This window comes from Antedon mediterranea, chromosome 1 (genome assembly GCF_964355755.1).
Source record: "Antedon mediterranea chromosome 1, ecAntMedi1.1, whole genome shotgun sequence".
Lineage (NCBI taxonomy): Eukaryota > Metazoa > Echinodermata > Crinoidea > Comatulida > Antedonidae > Antedon > Antedon mediterranea.
This window is the reverse complement of record NC_092670.1, coordinates 23364312-23384939: the sequence shown is the minus strand read 5'-3', so window position 1 is coordinate 23384939 and position 20628 is coordinate 23364312. Positions and strand designations below refer to the sequence as shown.

At 39.1% G+C, this 20628-nt stretch overlaps 1 protein-coding gene across 2 annotated transcripts in view; it reads right to left on the bottom strand.

Annotated features, from left to right (window-relative positions):
• The window catches only part of LOC140063492 (uncharacterized), a 24810-nt gene extending 4182 nt beyond the window's left edge, over positions 1 to 20628 (bottom strand). The window contains exons 1-12 of one of the 2 annotated variants that reach the window (XM_072109834.1): positions 20484 to 20628; positions 5555 to 5820; positions 4834 to 5042; positions 4258 to 4418; positions 3696 to 3815; positions 3088 to 3261; positions 2724 to 2858; positions 2309 to 2416; positions 2048 to 2144; positions 1119 to 1188; positions 424 to 507; positions 107 to 225 (exon numbers count right to left, since the gene is read on the bottom strand). In XM_072109834.1, coding sequence (XP_071965935.1) covers positions 107 to 225; positions 424 to 507; positions 1119 to 1188; positions 2048 to 2144; positions 2309 to 2416; positions 2724 to 2858; positions 3088 to 3261; positions 3696 to 3815; positions 4258 to 4418; positions 4834 to 5042; positions 5555 to 5820; positions 20484 to 20563 — 1623 coding nt within the window. In that variant the 5' untranslated portion in view covers positions 20564 to 20628. The remainder of the gene's footprint in view (positions 1 to 106; positions 226 to 423; positions 508 to 1118; positions 1189 to 2047; positions 2145 to 2308; positions 2417 to 2723; positions 2859 to 3087; positions 3262 to 3695; positions 3816 to 4257; positions 4419 to 4833; positions 5043 to 5554; positions 5821 to 20483) is intronic. The other variant, XM_072109835.1, reaches the window with a different exon arrangement.

Sequence of the window (20628 nt, the reverse complement as noted above, 5' to 3'; positions counted from 1 at the left end):
CATATTAAAAAGACAACCATATTAAAGGGACAATCATAAAGGTCACACTGTTTGGTCCTAAAAGTTTCCCTTTAATAACAGTAATATAACGAAAGTTCTTACAAACCTCATGGAAAAGAGTCTCCACTTCCCTGAATGTCATCAAAGAAGTCCTGCCATCCACTGGTGGCGACTGATTACAGATCAAGTAAGCTACTGGTCGCTGATTTAGCAGTTCACTTTTATCTATAAAATCAACAGACTTTTTATTCTCATCTTAATCATAATATCTATATAATAATGCTATAGATTTTTTTAAATAAAATATCACCAAAAAATGCATTATTAGGTCCTGTGCCTCACATTTATGCAGAAGGCAAGGATACAGTTAATGAATAAACTAATACTAAATTTTACAAGAAACATTCTATAAGAAATATATACCAAGACAGGTGTCCATCCAGGCTCCACCCCTTTTCTCAGCTGGTCGACTGAAAGGATCCAGAAAAAAGGATGCTACACGATTACCTGAAACAAATTATACTCATAATCATATTTTCTATTTTCACGCAATCCAACAGCAAGTAATAAATCCAAGTCTAATATCAATCTTCTGCCGCTTTATTGGGGTAAAAAAAGTACAGGATTTAACCAAAGACCCTAGAATTTGCAAGCAAGCACCAAGCCATAGTGCCATATATTTATGCAAATATTAAGATATTGAATACATACTCGCTCTTAAATAAATTATTTTTGATCATTGTTATGACCAGTGTACTGTTTAATTGAAAGTTTTTTTTTACCTTGTTTCTACTATTATTGTTTAAGTTGATCATATATCTGTCTTAAGTCAAATAATAACTGCATTTGTTAAGTTAAATGTCTTTTTATGTTCATTATCATATATTATATATATTTCTTACCTTACCTTATTTTTAATTATGTTGCCAGGACCCCACAATTTAAAGCTTAAGCTTCCAGTGGGGTACCCCTTTTTCTCATTTATTATCTATTATTTTTAGAAAATGTTAACTGTATTTTGTTTTTATTTGAGAAATAAAAATTATTGATTGATTGATTGATAAGTAAAGAAAAACATGCCAATTAAAGTAATTGAGAGTCACGAATCAGTATCATACCATTTTCGTCATTGATGTTAAAGAATTTGACATCAGGATGCCAAGTCTCCACAGATTCATCAAAATCGGGCTGTAAATTAATATTGAAGAAAGTGCTAGTTAATCTCTGTCTACATTATCAAACTTTATGTGGCGAAAAAAGTTAAAGAATCATTATATATCTAAATATTATACTGCTTAGTTAATATGCTTATTATCATTATTTATACTCATATACTATTTATGTCTTACACAAAATATTAGTTGTTGTTTATTATTGCAATCTTTAATCTATACTATATATAATGTATATAGTATATACTATATATATACTGGAATTATAATTTATGTATACATATTTTTTTTTCATTTACCAATATCGGTAGTTATTTCATTTATAATTATCATGAAACTATTGAAATATAATTTAAATAATTTTTATAAAGAAGATGTTAGTTATGTTATTATACTGTAATTTTTTATCCTAAATTATATAATTATATATTCTAGGTTATTTTTATTTTTTTAGTAATGTGTTTTGTTATGGGTCCCTACGAGACAAGTTTTTAACTTCTAGAAGGGATCCATGATAATAATGACTACCAATTACTGCTTTATCTATGTTCACTTTAATATCTTTTTTCTATTTTGTATATATTCATTCATTATTATCTAAATAAATATTATCTATCTATCTGATCTGAAAATATTACGTGATGTGCCTATATATGGACATGTTGATGTCATATCACTACCATATTTGGGCATATCACTACCATATTTGGGCATATCACTACCAAATTTGGGCACATCACACTTAAGAAATTAAAAATATAGTAGATGAAGACAATGGATCATGGGGTAAATTTATTTGTAGTGTATTTTTATACTCATGTATGATGTACAGTAACTATGCTGAAACATTCAGATATTAAAGAAACTTTACTTACTATAATTTGAACATTAAACAGGAAAGATGTTAAGTTGAAAAGCCCATGTAGAACTTTTGGTAGAGGAAAATATGGCCTCAAGATTTCATCATTCATTCTAAAAATAAAAATTATGTCATTAGAAACAATGAGATTTCACAAATGTAAGTTTAGCAATCTGAGGAAGGGGGTTTGTGCCAGCATTCAATTGAGTCATATCCTTAGTTAAATTGTGCACAATTTTAATCATAAAACACTATACATAATTCATAATGCTCATACTTGAATAAGTGCTCTCTGCGTCTTTCCGACCAATACGCCATATCCCACAACTGCAGCTTACCCTGGAAGCCATTCTCATTTGCAAAACTTTGCAACTCAGAATACTCTCTAAAATAAAATCAGGAAAATAATTTACACAGTTACACCGACTAATAATTTATGTAGGTAATAATTTATTTTGTACATGGAAAGAAAGAGTTAGCAATTTAATTATTTTACACCAAATCTGATGCGTCTGTGTGAAGAATGACTCTTAAAACATACTTTAAATTCGGGTGCATTTTCTAAATGGGAATTTAGATGCATATTTAGACACAGAGTTACTACAATAGGTCATACATGAAACCTGTTTTACCCACTTACAATCCAGGAACTTGTTATCCTTGTTATATAACATACAAAGTATGGTACTTACTTTTCTGATGCTATTTTACTTTTGTCCTTCAAACTATTAATAAGCTTCCAAACATTGTCAACATTGGAAGCCATTTTCATTTCTAAAGACAGGGCTGCAAAATTGTCATATCCCAGCAGGCCTGCTTTCTCTTTTCTATTAAATAAAAGGAAATATTTGGGTTTTTTTTTACAGCAGTAAGTAAGCTTTCTAGTACCTTCAATAAGGCCTACAAAATGTTTGTTTTGACTTAAGTTCAGAAGTTCATCAGGCTAGGACAACATAACAATGTGCGTGCCCTCAATCAATCAACCACTAGCGACAATTAATTTTTAACACAAAACTTAATCTTTCTCATAATTTTTAACTTGTTAAAAAATCTCACCTAAGCTTTCTAATGTCTTCAATAACCTGTGTGTTGTCGTGATCGCCCTCAGAGGCTCGTTTTATGAATGACCGATATAGAGATTCACGCAAGGCCGGATTCTTTGAGTGCTTCATAAAAGGTTCAAAGCATGGCATGTCTAGGGTCACCTTCCAAGGCCCGCTTTTATAATCACTAATGCATAAGAAAAAAGGTTAAACTTTATAAATGATTATAACACATTTTCTAGACAATACAGTATACCCCATTAATATTTTGATCATTTAATTTATATGATCCCTGCATTGCTACACATTAGATAACTTGAAATTGCGACATTTGTGCCTAAGTGCATCTCCATGAATAACTAATTTAATATGTATAAAGCTTTGTCTACACTATCTAGTTTGACAAAAAAATGTGTGTGCCCAAATATTGTAGTAATATGCCAAAATATGGTAGTGATATGACATCATCATGTCCATATACAAATTGTTTTGTCGCATAAAGTTTGATAGAGTAGACTGAGCTTTAGGAGAAAACAATCATAAGGTGGTCAAATGTTTCTTTAAACTGGTATTTGGCATAATCAAGGGCTTTAGAAAAGGCATACCCCTGATGTCAGTTACCTTGGTTTCTCTTCTGCGTTGCTGGCCATTAACTGTAGCAAAGTATCTGGAAGTCCTTCAACATCTTTCTTGTCTGTCAATTTTAGATCAAAGGCTTTTGTAGAGTCCAATACATTATTACTGATAAAATGAAACATAAGAACAGATAAATTTAACTTCTTTTTTTAGTCCTAAATATTGTGCTTTGTTTTATCTCAGAGGACCTCTCAGGATGTAAATTCCTCTTCATACAAAATGATTGCGTTTTCTGTTTCGTTTTTATCTATATCAAAATATATCAAAATAAATCTTAGTTATTGTTTTAAATGTATTTATATTGTGTACATTGTATTAAATATTAATATCAGGTAAATCCTCTCTTAATGGTTAATAATGACTTTACTGAGAGACCAAATCAAAGTGCACCTCTTGAATTGTCCTAAAAATATTACAAATTCTTTGAGGAAAAAAACCTCAATAGTCTGCCTTTTCCTTTCAGTCGGTCCCAACATCCAAGTATCTCTCTCTACCCAAAAATACATTTATTTTTCTTTGTTTTGCAACATCAGCGTTTCATACTTACCTAAATGTGTTACCCAGAACAGCTAAATCTTGACTAATCTTGTTAAACCTGTCTTTATCTGAACCAGTTAACTCAGCTCCTCCTAGTCTAGAACCAAGGACGGCAGAACTGATGATTCGTACCTGTGCCCTATCCAGGCCGCCACTGTTCTTATTAAGCTCCTGAAAAATGATAATCAATCTAATAATAAGATCATTTTTTATATATTCTTGATATCAATAAGATAAGCAGTAGTGGCACTTAAAATTGGTAAGGAAGGGAGGAATAGTAAATACCTTAGAAGCCTAAGTCTATTCTAATAATAAAGAAGGATGAAGAGTATTTCAAAACTAATTACTAAGTATAGTTGCACACCATATCTTCATTTCAGAAGAGTTCGACCTATGCCCCCTTTCACACCGTCTAGAAAAGAGTTAACTGGAGTTTACCGACTCCCTGAGACATTGACATCATGTCACTCACTGGTCAACAGTCAACATTAGCAAAACTCTGTTCACACACACATTGCATCAACACCAGCATTTTGTTTGGTGTGCTTGGTGTTTTGAAAGTGGCAAAAGACTGTTTTCCACCTACTTTCATAGCATTATAAACATGTTGGCTCTGTGCAACTGAACTGGAGATTTTGACCACATCTGGTTGAGCATCTTGGTGTGCTTTCCTCAGCTTGTCACTATTCTTTACACCATTTAAGTGACTGATCACACTCCATGCATAGGAAAGTCGAGAGCCAAGCAATTCTAGCGGTTCTCCCACTGATTGCCATGTCTTGACTTTGGTATCATCTATAAAGAACAAATCAAGTTAATAATACAATGTAAAACAATTTTTCATTTAAAGCCATTTGCTTGATTTATAGTTACTAGAGTATTACAGATTAAAGGCTAGCCCACACTCAAGCAAATTCACTAAACATTTGTTTGCAAACTCTGTGTTTTTTATTCTTGTCCAAGGATAGTTGTCTTTGTGTCCTATTTGGAAGATCACATGACTGCAAGGCACCCAAAGATTGTTATTTGAATCGCTGTTCACAAACCTAAGCAAACTAGTTTATCAAGAAGGTGCATTTTCAAACTTCTGCAAACTAGTTTACCATACAAACTTTGGAAAACTTTTGTTGTCAAACTCGGCGTTTGAAAACTAGTATGCTAGGGTACACTAGGTTGTGCTAAACTCCACTTCTAAAAACCTGTTATCAAACTAAACTTTATGAAACATTTTTATGTGTACATTTCCTTGTAAATGGAACCATAGTGACTACATTAATAATTGATGTACTTAAAAAAAAATAAACCACCTTTCAGTCCAGCTTCTAACTTTTTCAAATCAGTCTCAGTTTCTTGTACAAGGTGTTTCACTGCAGGTACAACATGATCTGGTGCAATAGCCTTGAACCTAGGCAAGCCTTTCTGATCTAGTAGAGGATTGTCACGGACATCATAGGCAGGTGAAGAACACATAAACCTGGAGATGGGTAGATATGTGAGTGCAGCACATGATGATGCTGGCGACGCAAGATGTGTTATGATTACGATTGTTATTATAACAAACAGAACTTGCAGTCTGTGAAAAATGGACGTGGCATGTCAAAATGGCAGGTATTGAAATGTGTGGAGTGGGAGATGTAACAAATTATGGATGACACAATTGGTACTGCGGCGTCAATATAAGTGTAAATTTACATTTCTTACTTGTTTATTGTACATAATAATAAAGAAAATAATAAATTACATACTAATCAGTCAGTATTCTACTATTCCGACCCAGTGCTTATCACTTCCAAAAATAATAAGTTTAAACTTCAAACTTATAAATTTTGTTATTAAAAATGTACAAATTGCGCAAAAAAAAAATTAGGCCTCCTTATCTGTAGTGAAATACCCCTCCTCAAAATGGTTCAGTCTACCGAGTATTCCGAGGTCATGTGCGTCGTAACCGAAGAGAGCAGCGGTCTGAACTGATCAATATACACCACGCACATGATTTTGGGACTGTGTGTTTACCATGCATTATAAAATAAGAGATCAATGTATGATAGGGAAAGAAAAGATTTGTATTTTTGTATTTGTATTAATATTTGTCCTCAGTGAGGAAATTCGGATTAGGCCCTCCACGGACCCACGGCAGCCAGCAGTGCAGCGCCTACCAGATTAGGCAATGAGAGTAAAGCATCTTGCCTAAGGATGCAATTAGTATGGTACAGATAACCTCGAACCCATGCCTATCACATGCTAGTCCGATATTACCATTACACCATCACTCTCCAGTATATACAGCACCCGCCACGATTTCTAGACGGTCTCCCATCCAGAACGCAACCGGACACAACGTTCCTTAACTTCGGTGATCTGACGAGAACCGGTGTTTCAACGCAGTATGGCCGTATATAGCTTCTATAAAACACAGCAGACTCCAGACTCTTATGAACCTTGTTATGATCATAGGAAATCAATAGATAGGAGATTTCAACCCTCCACAAGGCATGCCTCTAGCTTCCACAAGGCATGCCTCTAGAGGTGAACCTCAGACTACACATGTTGGCTGGGCCTGGGAGGATGACTCTTAGTGAAAGTGAGCATGATGAATATTTCGCTGACTTGTGGACTACCGAGTGCAGAGCTCTTAGGTAGATATTAGATATTCCCAAAAGTCTATTATTTATTAGGGAAAGACAATTGGGTTTTCATGGATGGAAGCAGTCGAACGTCAATTTGGTCAACTGAACACGAATGTTGACCAGTTGATGACCAACGTCGGCCAGTTGATGACCCGGTTCAACAGTCTATTAACTGCATTGCAGCCATCGCCGTGTAGACAGTATTCAACCTCACCCCTGAGACTGAGAGTGTGTGATGAATGTTGAGAACCAGGCCACTTCAGGAAGGACTGTCCGAAGTTAGCCCAACAAGTTGAGGCAGCCGTCACGTCTGAATAATAGAGTATGATCCAAACTAGCCATATACACTACGGTCTACATAAACCAGACTGAGGTAACAGCTGATGTGGACACGGCCGCGGACCGGACAAGACAATACTTAAAGAAAAAGTATATTCCGTCTAGTTCCTAAACCACCTATTGTGGCCAACTTGACTTTACCATAGCGGGTAGAGGGACATCGATACCTGGTTACAAAGTGAGACCTATTCATTTTAGGCTAGAGTCGAATTCCTACACACCAAGGACCGCTCGTGTTCTTGTCGCCAAGCGTAGAGTGATACCCCCTCACTCTGTAGCACACGTCCCATGTCAACTTTCACCTAACCATTTACCTTTACCAGACTTTTTTATAGATCCAGATCAATGCATCTGTGGCAATTCCAGCTACCACACATCAAGGTTTGCGCACTCCGCACCTGTGTGTGGTCGACATGTACGTCACCATGAAGCAGGGAAGAGACATTGCTAGAGCCACAGAAGTCGACCTGGAGAGTGAAATCAACGCCGCAGAAGTATGTTCCTTAACCAGTCATAATGAACCTGTTTCAGCGGTACCCAGTAATCTGGTGGACATGCTAGAAGCGTCCCGTGCTGATCTCTCCGACTTCAAATTCATACCGTTGTCTTCTCTCATCATCCAGCATCAAGTTTTTGCTTCGCATCAGTTTGATATTGGCACTTTCGAAGATATCGAGTATGCCATAGATACAGGCAAGGCCTCAGCTATCAAGCAACGGCTCCAACCAATGCCGCTTCGCTTTCCTCATGAAGAGGAGAAGGAGATAATAAAAAAGATGTTTTGAGCTGGTGTGATTACGGTAAACCATCCATCTCAGAGTAAGCATCAGCACCAGTCCTGGTACGGAAGAGTGACAGCTCCGTGCCCTTCTGCATAGACTATCGGGCATTGAATAATCACCACCAAGGATGCCTATCTGTTGCCGTTAGTAAAGGATTACTGGTACTGCAGGTACTGGTTCAAATAACCGTCTCACAGAGACATCTGGTAGCCATTGACTTAAAGTTGGCATTTGGATGTGTTACTTTTAAATGTACAGTATGAGAGTGCTTACTACTAAATTGCACAGTCACAAAACAACTTATAAAACAGTTTATATATACAGTTAAAACATTGCTGGGAATTATAAATTTCTGTTGAAGCAGGCTCCAATGAAGTTGCATCTAGTAAGTTGACTTTGTTGTACAACTCTATCAAGTACTGATGGTATCTTCCGACCTCTTCGTTTACTTTGTGTTGTGTGAAAAGTAAGAATTTTTTAAGGATCTTCATTTTCTTTTTTAATTACATGTCCGATCCAGTTGAATTGTTGCTTGTAGACATATTCTTCTAGCAGTTGACAGCCAGTAATTTTTTTTTTTGGATTGCAGGATTGGAAACATCTGGTTCTCCAAGCTTGACACCCTATAAGAGTAGATCCCAATGAAGGAGGAGGACCAGAGGAAAACTGTGTTCATCACCAAGCATGTTTTTTTTATAAATTCGTCAAAATGCCATTTGGCCTGCTACGTCCTGTGTCATGGGGTTAGTACTACAAGGATTGATATATGGAACATCGTATTAGCATTTCTGGATGATATTGTCGTTCTGGGAAAAACCTTTGAAGACAATGAACTGAATAACTTAACCACTGTCCTGGGAAGATTTAGGAATTCCAACCTTAAACTAAAACCCAAAAAGTGTGTTTTTTTACAGAGAAGGGTAGAATGTTGTGTGTCGCCGGCGATCTCCAACAATCTCCGACACAGATGTAGAAGCTGGCCTACGCCAACCAACCTGTGAGAGGTAAAAAAAAACGCGGCAACAGCGGATCCACGACCCCGGCTGAAGAACCTGTGTGTTTTCCCAGGATGCGTGTACGAGTCGGTACACCACATGAGGAGGCATATGTGGTCTCACCATCTTCGCATGCTTCAAGCTGCCATCCACCCCAAAGAAGACAAGAACCAAACTATGCCAGTTGCGGAAGTACGCCGCTATGATTATGGGGAGACCGGAGTCCGCCTTGGACGACCTGGTCACCCAACTAAACAACGAAAAGACCTTCTGTCCACATGTACAGTAGGCAGCATCGCACAGAAGACCCTGGACCTGATGTTCGACCTACAAGCGCCGATAGGTGAACCGCCGGAGGCCATAATCTACTGGCGCTATATGGTCACGATGGCCCAGCGAATGGATCTTGCAAGGATGAGAAACCCCAGCCACCCGTCGAAGCTGAGGCCGAGAATTCCAGCCTCCACCCAGCCTAAAGGCCAATTTACACAGAAAGAGGTGTAGCTGAGAGGCAGTCGCAACGATCCAACAGCAGAGACGTGCTACCAGAAGTGCCTGAACATCTAGCACGGATTCCAAGTAGTGTTCGCATCCTGCTCCACAACTTCCCTTTGACTATGTTGATGGTCGATAGGTTCAGAGTGTTTTCCCCTAACCTATTTCAACGCTGAGCAGGGGGACGCGTGCAGACATATCTTTAAACTGATGACCGCCGCCTGTTGTTGGAGTCTGATGGGCCCTACTTCGCTCCACCGGGGCAACGAGTGGGTGCACCACAGCTGCTATACCCAACCGCAGAGGCAGTCGGGAGAATCTTGGGCCAGGATGACGAGTAAGTCGTAGACTTGACCCGGAAGAATGGCCAGGATCTCTTCCTGAAGGTGTAGAGCCAACCACTACGGCACAAATATTAAGCATGGTATTCCAGAATTGGTAGATCATAGTGGAGTGTCTGTGTCTTCAAGTAAAATGAAAGCAGAAATTTTTAATGAGGCATTTGTTAAAGTGTATACCAAAGAGAATTCTACCCAACCCCAACATTTTGATTCAGAGGAACGCAATAAATAAATAAAAAAACAGATAATAGAGTCGATTCAGTTTTCTTTGAGGTGGAAGACGTTGTGAAGCATTTGAAGGGTTTAGATGTAAGTAAATCTCCTGGCCCTGATATGATAAATTCTTAAAGATGTATTGTCCCTTGAAACACAAAAAAATGAAGGTCAAAATATTCTAAATTTAAAGTTGCCATATCAAAGTAATATTAAAGTTACTCATTTTAAGTCGAAAATTTAAGCCAAAAACACCAAGTTTACGTAATTAACAGGTAAATTAGTTTGATTACATTTCATCTGGAAAATCGTCACGAGCGAAAGTAAACAAAGATTTCAAGCCATGAGTACGCATTATGCATATGCTAAATTAGGATTGTTTACAACTCGTCACGGTTAAGAAGGTATTTTCACACAGATCATGAGGAAGTTTTATGATTATGCATACAGAGTAGCCAAACAAGCGCATTTCATTATGGGATATGTTTGGATTGAAAACTTTGACTGGAAGTCAAAGTTATTTTTTTTAACACAAAAACGTCTGTATTTCAGTAAAAAAATTTTTGGTGATAGTTAAAGCCCCCTTCCCTACGTTTTTTAGATCTAATTTAAGATCACAAACTATATTTAATTTAAAAATAATACTATATGGTCCTATTGCGATAACTTTTTTTGTCTTTAAACGGTTAAAAATGTGAAAAATAAGTCGATTCTAGTAATTATAACGGCCCGCTTTAAATCCCAAAATGCATTGCGTGCGGATTGATATTTTTGTTTTTCAGCTGTAATTCGCCCACTTTTCGATTTTTTTTTCCCCAATTGGTATCAACGGAGTCTGGCAAAAATAGAAAGACAATTAATGCAGCAACTATACAACGTCAGGCTAGGTATATAGCTAGCGTACGATGTTCGTACGTTACCGATGTTTACCAGCTAGGCCTACAAAACTAAGCCTAGCTAGGCTAGGCCTAAGACCGTCCACGAGAGGTCGATCGCCGCAAGCTACTTAGGTAGTGCATTGTTTTTCACTTTTTATCATAATTTACCATAAAACGTACATTTAAGACAAGGAATGACATGCTTTAATGTTTTTAAAGTGATATATATGTATTATTTTCCAAAAAACGTCCAAAATTGCAGGGAAGGGGTCTTCTATTATGATACTTCAAAATGACCCACCTTTTTTCGAAATCTTTTATTTTTTATTTTTTTGGAATTAGTCAAAGGGACAATACATCTTTAAAGAAACTGCTGACGTTATTGAAGGAGTAATTACTTTATTATTTAACAAATTAATGGCTGTAGGAGAAGTCCCTGACTCTTGGAAGAGAGCTGAAGTAGTACCTCTGTTTAAAAAGGGTAATAAAAGTGAACCATTGAATTACAGACCTGTAAGCCTAACTTCCACTATGCAAAACGATGGAGAAATTTGTGAAAGATAAAATCTATGATCATTTGGAAACTTGTAACCTGCTTAAAGAACAACAGCATGGCTTCCATTCTGGTAAGTCATGTGTTACTCAGTTAATTAAGTCATAGATTTGTGGACATCATGGTTGGATAAAGGTCTTTCATTTGATTGCATTTACTTTGATTTTCAGAAGGCGTTTGATAAAGTTCCGCATGGAAGATTGCTGTTAAAATTAAAGTCTTATGGAGTTTCTGGAAATTTATTAGGATGGATCAAAGCTTTTTTGATTGATCGTAAGCAGAGGGTGGTTGTCAATGGAAAAAAGTCTGAATGGCGTGATGTAATTAGTGGAGTGCCCCAAGGCAGTATCCTGGGACCATTATTATTTGTTATATTTATAAATGACCTTCCAGATGTTATTTCTCATTCTGAAATCAAGTTTTTTGCCGACGATACAAAATTGTTTAGAGTTATCCAATCTGATTCTGATAGTGCCTTGCTTCAATGTGATGTGGATGCAATGTATAGATGGTCTACAGACTGGCAGTTGCCATTTAATTTAACAAAATGCAAAGTAATCCATTTTGGATATAGAAATGGTATGTCTAAGTATTTTATTGGAGAAGGTCCTTCGAAAGTGATCATTGAGAGTATAACACAAGAAACCGATTTGGGGATTTTAATAGATCATAAATTGAATTTTTCGGCTCATACTACAAAAGTTGCTAGATCTGCAAATATGATGCTGGGGATGATATGTAGGTCCTTCAAATATCTTGATAGCCCTGTTACATGTATCTGTATAAAGCTATGGTTAGACCCAAGATGGAATATGGAGGTAGCTCATGGATACCACTATATAAAAAAGATAAAGACAGACTGGAGAAAGTTCAACAGAGATCAACAAGGCTGGTGTCCGAATTAAGATACAAACCATACGAAGAGAGGTTGAAGGCTTTGGACCTACCTACGTTAGTATTTAGAAAGAAAAGGGCTGATGCATTACAAACATTTAAAATATTTAATAAGTATGAGAAAATAAATGATGAGAAGCTCTTTGCAAAATATAATTATAAACAAACTAGAGGACACAGTTTCAAAGTCTCTAAACCCAAGACAAAATTAAATGTTAGAAAGAGTGCATATTCGGTAAGAGTGGTAGATGATTGGAACTCATTACCCTCATGTAGTAGAGGCACAATCGGTCAATGAGTTCAAATCGGGCATTGCTAAATATTGGTCTGACCACCACATCAAGTTTCGCCCGTACGTTAATGAAGAGTTTGCAGTTATGATGATGGAGGGACAAATGAGCTAGTTCTCAATGTCCGAAGTTCAAGGTAAACAAGGTATATTCAATCTTACAACATCTGACTGGTAGTAACTGGTAGCCTGATCATGTAGAAGGGGAGTTCTAGCTAAAAAGCCTTCTCTAGAATCTAGTAGGCTGCCCTCTATATCCTACCTAGTAGCTAACTAGTTATTATATGATGATGCCTTGCCTGATGATACTACTATAATGTAGGCTAGAATAATTAATATTAAGTAAAGTAGCAGACACACACAGGCCAGGCTAAGAGTAAGAATAATGTTGTGAACGGCGCCCGCCGGGTAAACAGACCACCCCTCCGACCGGACAAGGGTGTCTCCCCGATAGCTTGATTTGCATACAGGGGGTATGCAAATGTTAACGTGGGACCTCGACGCCGCCCGAACCGGTCTATTCGAAGCAGGGAACCAAGCAAACAAGGCGGAAGATACCGATTATATATATTGACTTGGACTTGGACTGTGATTTAGGACAAGCGGGACTGTTAAGGTAAGCCTAGTAGCTTTAATTATCAGACCATTCCAGCACCAACCTAAAATCACAACATTGGCGCTGCGAGCAAAAGCTTGGAATATATTTTTTTTTTGGAGAGGTGGGAACCTTGATTGCTTTGCATTCTTAACGTGATCGGGTCGATCGCGAGGTATTTCGTCCTCCGAAACCTATTAACTTATTGTGCTTACGGTGCATTTGTTAGTTTATTGAAGTTGGTATATTTATTGAAGGTATAACATACCGGTAAAGTTAATCACGTAGTATTGTGGCATTTGGATACTTGCTGATTAGCGTATCGGCGGGGGAGTCGATACGGACCGGGAGTTGTATTTTTTTTCTATAGTTGAAGTATTAGTGGGCAGTTTATTAGGCCGTATCACCTAGTGGGATACTAGGCGTGGCCGTTGAGCTGAGTGGCACCACTAATTTTTATCTTGATTGTTTTTATTGATAACATCTTTTTCGTCCGTCAGTCAGGTTTTTATCTCACAGAAAGGAAGGTTTAGTGGTAAGTGTTGTTAACTGTATTGACGGGTTTTTTTTCATTGCAGGTTTGCTGGTGAAATATTTTATTATATTTGCATCTCCAACAGCCATTTTGCAATATTGTGTGTGTGTTACTGCATTGACAATATTTGATTCTACTGTTGGGCCTGTAATTTTTATTACGTCTGGCGGTATTTTAATTTGTATCGTACTCTTTGCGTAATAACATCTGTCATACACTGTAACTAGATTTAGAAGCATAACCATCAAATAGAAGAGAGACAATTTTTAGATCATGCCGTCTAATAAGGTTCTAGTTAACTTTTGCCAAGTGCAAGACCTTTATGGAGTCCCTAATGTAGGGAAGAAGCGAGCAACTAGAATGGTTAAATGGCAGGCTACCCATGACAACATTACGTCCTCTAATATTCACCAGATACACGGAGTAGCCGGTACTGCCAGGTTAGTTGACCACCTGGATTTTCAACCGAATCCGAGTTTAGGTGGAGGCGTAGGCCAAATGATAGATAATGTGGCACCTCTAGTGGAAAAACAAAATAGAGCGGCCAGAAGGGGGTCGCAGGTCTCACAATCTGTAGATATGGAAGGGGCATATCGGGTGCAAAATAACGGGGGCCATAGTGGTCGATACCACGTCCTCCCATCGCCCCAGGCTACTCCTCTATTAGACGTACCAGGTACGTATTATACTACAGGACCTGCTAGTGATCCTCGCTATCTCGAAGGTGGGCTTAGGGCTTATACAGGGATGTAATTGTGCAGGGCGGAGCCGGGCGGGGCCGCCCTGCCTAAAAGCCTCCCGCCCAGTCTAAAGCTAATTTTAAGGCCTTCCGCCCAGCGTCAGACGTACCTGTCCGCCCACCCTAAATTCCTTTTTTTTCCGCGAAATATCGGGCATATTCTAGCTAACACAAGCTCACATCGCACAATGCAGCTAGGTACTAGCCTAGCACAAAACACACAGCTTTGTTGAAAATCAACCAAGCAGAACTGTCATGTACTTAATGCTGATTGGACGGTACGCTCAAGTTCCACTTGAGTGAACATCACAACCTAGCATGCAGCTTGCTAGCTTTGCATGCTGTGCGCGATTTTCTTATCTCCTCTGTATGAATGAATCATGGAGAATATTTAAAAAAACCGGCGAATTAAACTGTAGGCTAATCAACCGTTCCACGCCGACTGCTTTGTGGAGTAACTTCCCGACTACGTGTATTTATTAAAAAACCATTGAATTGAAACATACTATATATCTTGTACTGTTATTATTTTTTATTTTGTGAATTACATCATTAGCGCGAGTATACTGTAGTATGGCTCGGATGATAGCCTAGATCATTCATCGCCCAGGCCGCAGACCTGGCGAAATGTACGTTCGTTCATGTAAGTACATCGTGATGTTTTTCTACGTGGTTGTTGTGCGGCATGAATATCAATAAGAGGTTTTTATCTTGAAAAAATATTCTCGGCTAAATCGAACAAATTTATTTAATTCATGCAAGCTAGCTAGGCCTAGGCGTTCTTCAGGGGCAAGGTAACCACAAAGGCAGTTATGTTTAGGTCCAAATGGCAGGCCTACACTTACACTGTCAAAGCATGGAGGTATAAACCGGGAGGTACGTATAATTACGTCCATGGTAAAAGTATTGTTTTGCTTTATTAAAATCATTCACCTGAACAATGATAATATTATTAATAAAAAAAAATGTAAAAAATTACACATATAAACCATCATTAAAATGAGTCTTATAAAGGTCAATATAGCAAATTTTTTCAGGGGCCTTCGGCCCCTGAACCCCGACCGGGGGCCCTTGCCGGCCCCCTGGCCCCCAGCCTAAGTTCCTCGCTTCGCTCGCAAGCTTAGTAAAAAACCACCCTCACAATTTTTTTTTCCACCCTCAACAATTCTTAGCTACAACCCTGCTTATATGCCGTCCACCTCCGCTGGGCGTTCTGACCAGGATAGAGGTAAGAGTAGGTCAACAAAACGTAGGAGCTACATCAAAAAGTCATCTCCAATAACCTTAGACTCGTGTTTTAGCTCTAGGGAGGACGAGGAGGAAAGACTCCCCAGGAGACTATCTAAAAACGCTAGGTCTAAAACTAGGACTCGCCGGCGATCTCCATCGACCAGCGATAGTGACCTTAGTAGGGATGGTACTGATACTGATAGTAGCAGGAGTAGAGAGTCGGATAGACATAGTGCAGGGGCTAGGACAGCAGTGGAGTGTCTCAGGACCACCTCGAGAATCTGGCACTATGAAGGCCGGCAGGGTCTTTTAGAACGTAGGAGAATGCGTAAAAAAGATATACCTGTCTCTAACGTTTAGGGGGAGGGGAGACAACTGATCCTTTTTTAAGCGACGATTGGCTTCATTTATAGATGAGCAGGAACTCACAAACCGTGAAAGTAAGGACGTCCTTACTTGGTGTTTAGACGGGGCGGCGGCTGAGTTCTATGTGAATCTAATAGAAATGAACGCTGATATCGGCTTTAGGCGGATTATTAGAGCTTTCAACCGACGCTTTAATGAGGACGAGCTCCCCGCGGTCCTCCAAGCTAAATTAGAGACTGCTACGCAAAATGAGGGAGAGACTATAGAGGAATGGGGAGATAGAGTGCTAACCTGACTAGGAAGGCGTTTAAGGATTTGCCCAAGGAGTGGATCCAGGAGCAAGCCGTAGTTAGGTTTTGTATTGGGTGCAGGGACGCAGAAGTGGGTAGACACGTCATGCACAAGCACTGTTCAACTATTCCCAGAGCTATTAGGGAGTTTGAAGAATATGATAGTTATAGGGGGCTATATAGTAAACGTAAGAGTAAGGTTAAGGATACCGTGAAACCTCATGTTAGGTCCACGGTCCGTACTTCTTTTGCACCCCCACTATCTTTTCAGCTACCTTCAGAGGACCAGGACGATACCGAGGGTGAAACTGGCGATGAGGTATCCATTAAGCAGGTGCGAGGGAGGCCTATGAGGGGAAACCGTGTAACGTTTCAGAGGCCAGCACCGGCTTGGGTTCCTCCGGAACCCGCACCTACTGGCGGCCAAAACCAGCCTCGAACTGTGACGCCGGTGCCACCAACCAACAATACTCCTACTAAGGAGGCCCGTTTGGCCGCTGTGGAGAGTAATTTCCAGACGTTGAATACCAATCTGGGATGGGTGGAGAGCACCGTGTACACGGAGATTGCAGCCATACGGGATCAATTGGATCAGCTCATGCGTTTCATGAGACAAGGCGAACTAGCTTGCTTTGAATGTAAGGAGGTGGGACATTTCCGCAGGGATTGTCAGAGGTTAGCGAGCCGTTTGCATCCGGTTAGTGGCAATGAGCAGGATCCGTTAAACGAGTAAGGGTTGGGTCAGAGGGCCGACGACCTAACCCGGTTCCGGAAGCAGGCCAGGAAGATGATGGCTTGTCAACTATCTCCAAGCCGGGCCCGATGGCCAAGCCTGCAAATACAGAGGAGGTAGCACCGGATCCTGTGACGATCATCGAGCCATCTACAATTATCTTGGGGCTGATTGAATCATCTACACCGACGACAACCAGAACTGAAGAGACTCAAACTCGGATTGTTATCAGCAGGGTTAAATCGAAAAATTGACGCAGTCGTGGACACTGCAGCGGATTTTACTATACTATCCGATAAAGTTTGAGTCTAGATCCACCCTGTCCTTTACTTTGGCAGGAAGGGGGACATCTATGCCATGTTCGAAGGTGGGGCCTCTAAAGTTTACATTGGGAACCAAAGAGTACCAGGAATTCTTTTATGTTGCCCCCATCAACGACGATACGCTCTTGGGCGGGGATTTCCTTCATCCACAGGGAGACGTTATCGATTGTGGAAATTTGCTTCTGGCAATTGGGGGCAGTACCATATCTCTAAGAGGGGATTCACCGGTGGAACCTAGGGTTGCCCAGGTAACAGTGGCTAAACGGAGAGTAATCCCTCCTCACTCAGCCGCTCATGTTAAATGTAAACTTGTGACTAACAATGTATCTATGCCTGATTTCTTTATAGAGCCAGTTCCAACTACTGACGATGTGGCGATACCGGCAACTTTACATCTACGCACTGATGCGCCATGCATCTGTGTCATCAACACATCTGATCACTATCTTACTATGAAAAAGGGTAGACAGATAGGTACGGCCAGGGAAGCTGAAGGGGTGAGTGTGTTCCAGACGGGGGTGACTCCGACCAATGATGCTTTGTTGAACCAAGCGGACGATGACGGTAACCAACCCGAGGGGGTGCCGGCGGCGATTTTTTTTTTCGTACATAAGTTGGGGACGCCTTAATGAAACGTCACAAAATAAACATGAATAATTCATCAGTTAAATTTTCTTGTTCCGTGTGCACCCAAGCGTATAACAACAAGAAGTGATTACGCGACACAACTGCGATACGATTCTAGGCCTATCTCCGCTGTGGTTGCGGCGTGCGATTTCATAAAAGAATAGCGGCGTTTTGTGTGGATTGTCGAAATAATCAGCCTTTAGTTTATGATAGTTTTTAATATAATTATTGTATTACTAAAGAATTACGTGTTAAAATTATAGTTTCTATTAATACTATTAGGCCTAATTATTATTCTAGTAGTCTGTGTGGGTGTGACGTGTGTGTTACTGTTAGGTATGACACAGTCCGAGTAATAAGTCAGCAAATTTAAACAATTACATTACACAAAAATAGATTTTTTATTCTCGTGGTTCTAATCTTTCCATCTCATGTGTTCATATACGCGCATTTTTAAAGTTCCTTTGAGTACATGCATATTGTTTGATAATAAAATAGCAGAATTAAAAAATTACAGTACACAAATTATAAACATTCTTCTTGTGGGTCTAAGCTTTCTATGGGCTATTTCTAATTACTACTTAGTTGAATGTGTCTTGCCTAGCTGTCGATTAGCCTCGACACATTTTGCATAGGTTGGTGTATGTGTGCAAATGTTAACGTGGGACCTCGACGCCGCCCGAACCGGTCTATTCGAAGCAGGAAACCAAGCAAACAAGGCGGAAGATACCAATTATATATATTGACTTGGACTTGCTCATTTACATTGTGTGTGATTTAGGACAAGCGGGACTGTTAAGGTAAGCCTAGTAGCTTTAAAGACCCCTTCCCTGCAATTTTGGACGTTTTTTGGAAAATAATACATATATATCACTTTAAAAACATTAAACCATGTCATTCCTTGTCTTAAATGTACGTTTTATGGTAAATTATGATAAAAAGTGAGAAACAATGCACTACCTAAGTAGCTCGCGGCGATCAACCTCTCGTGGACGGTCTTAGGCCTAGCCTAGCTAGGCTTAGTTTTGTAGGCCTAGCTGGTAAACATCGATAACGTACGAACATCGTACGCTAGCTATATACCTAGCCTGACGTTGTATAGTTGCTGTATTAATTGTCTTTCTATTTTTGCCAGACTCCGTTGATACAAATTGGGGAAAACCCGGTATTTTCGCTGAAAAGTTAGGAGTCTTCCATTTGTTTTGGCTTCACGATCGATCGAAAAGTGGGCGAATTACAGGTGAAAAACAAAAATATCAATCCGCGCGCAATGCATTTTGGGATTTATAGCGGGCCGCTATAATTATTAGAACGCTGTGGCTAAAGATACGGTACCGTATTCTAACTTCTGTTTACTAAAGGTACGGTAAAATTGCATTACGTCATAATCAGCCAATGGGGTGCTGGTACGTGTGTGACGTCATCGTATAAGAACTTGGGATTTTTTTTCATATCACGTCTGTTGTATTATATATGTAGAGAATTCCTATCGGCGGCGCCAGGCTGCGTGGATGTGTGTGCGCTGCAGATGAGGGTTTTATTTTTATTCCAAAATGGCCTATTTAGGCCTATATTTTTTATTAAACTTTGTTTACAATGGTGACGATAAACAACAAGCAAATGCGGACAATTAAGGGGCCCTCAAATACTATGATTTAGACAGTAGCCCCAGGGCTGACGAGTCACAGAAATCAGCTCACACATGCAGCTGGCCCCAGCCTGGCATCGCTTTTCCTCTACACAAACAAACTCATACAATGAGGTTATAGTATACGTAGTAAGTAGGCCTAGGCCTCTTTTGAAACGGTTTTCTGTATTCTAAAATTAAAATCAACATGTTTTGGCTTTTCAATAATAATAACAGACGTAGGCTACATTTAGTTTTTGTCACACACGACGGCGATAATAGCGATAAATAAAGCATCAAGAAAATGCGGTTGATCACTGTTTTCGCGATATGAAAAAAAATCCACAAAGTCCTTATACGATGACGTCACACACGTACCAGCACCCCATTGGCTGGTTATGACATAATGTAATTTTACCGTACCTTTAGTAAACAGAAGTTAGAATACGGTACCGTATCTTTAGCCACAGCGTTATTAGAATCGATTTATTTTTCACATTTTTAACCGTTTAAAGACGAAAAAAGTTATCGCAATAGGACCATGTAGTATTATTTTTACATTAAATATAGTTTGTGATCTTAAATTAGATCTAAAAAACGTAGGGAATGGGGCTTTAATTATCAATATCAGGCCATTCCAGCACCAACCTAAAATCACAACAATAATAAGATAGAGGAGAGATATATTAAGAAAGAGGCCTAGCCTAGTAGCCTCATAGTCTAGATAGGCCTATATATATTACTGAGTCTATAGATAATAAATACCTCCTCCAAGGACATCGTTTTAACTTTATAATCATTTCACGTGAACTGATTTTGCAATAATACAGTAAACCCCGTGCCATTTACAAAAAATGAATGCAATAACACGAAGTGAAGTTTTTACGCGACGTGTGTGAATTGAGGAGGA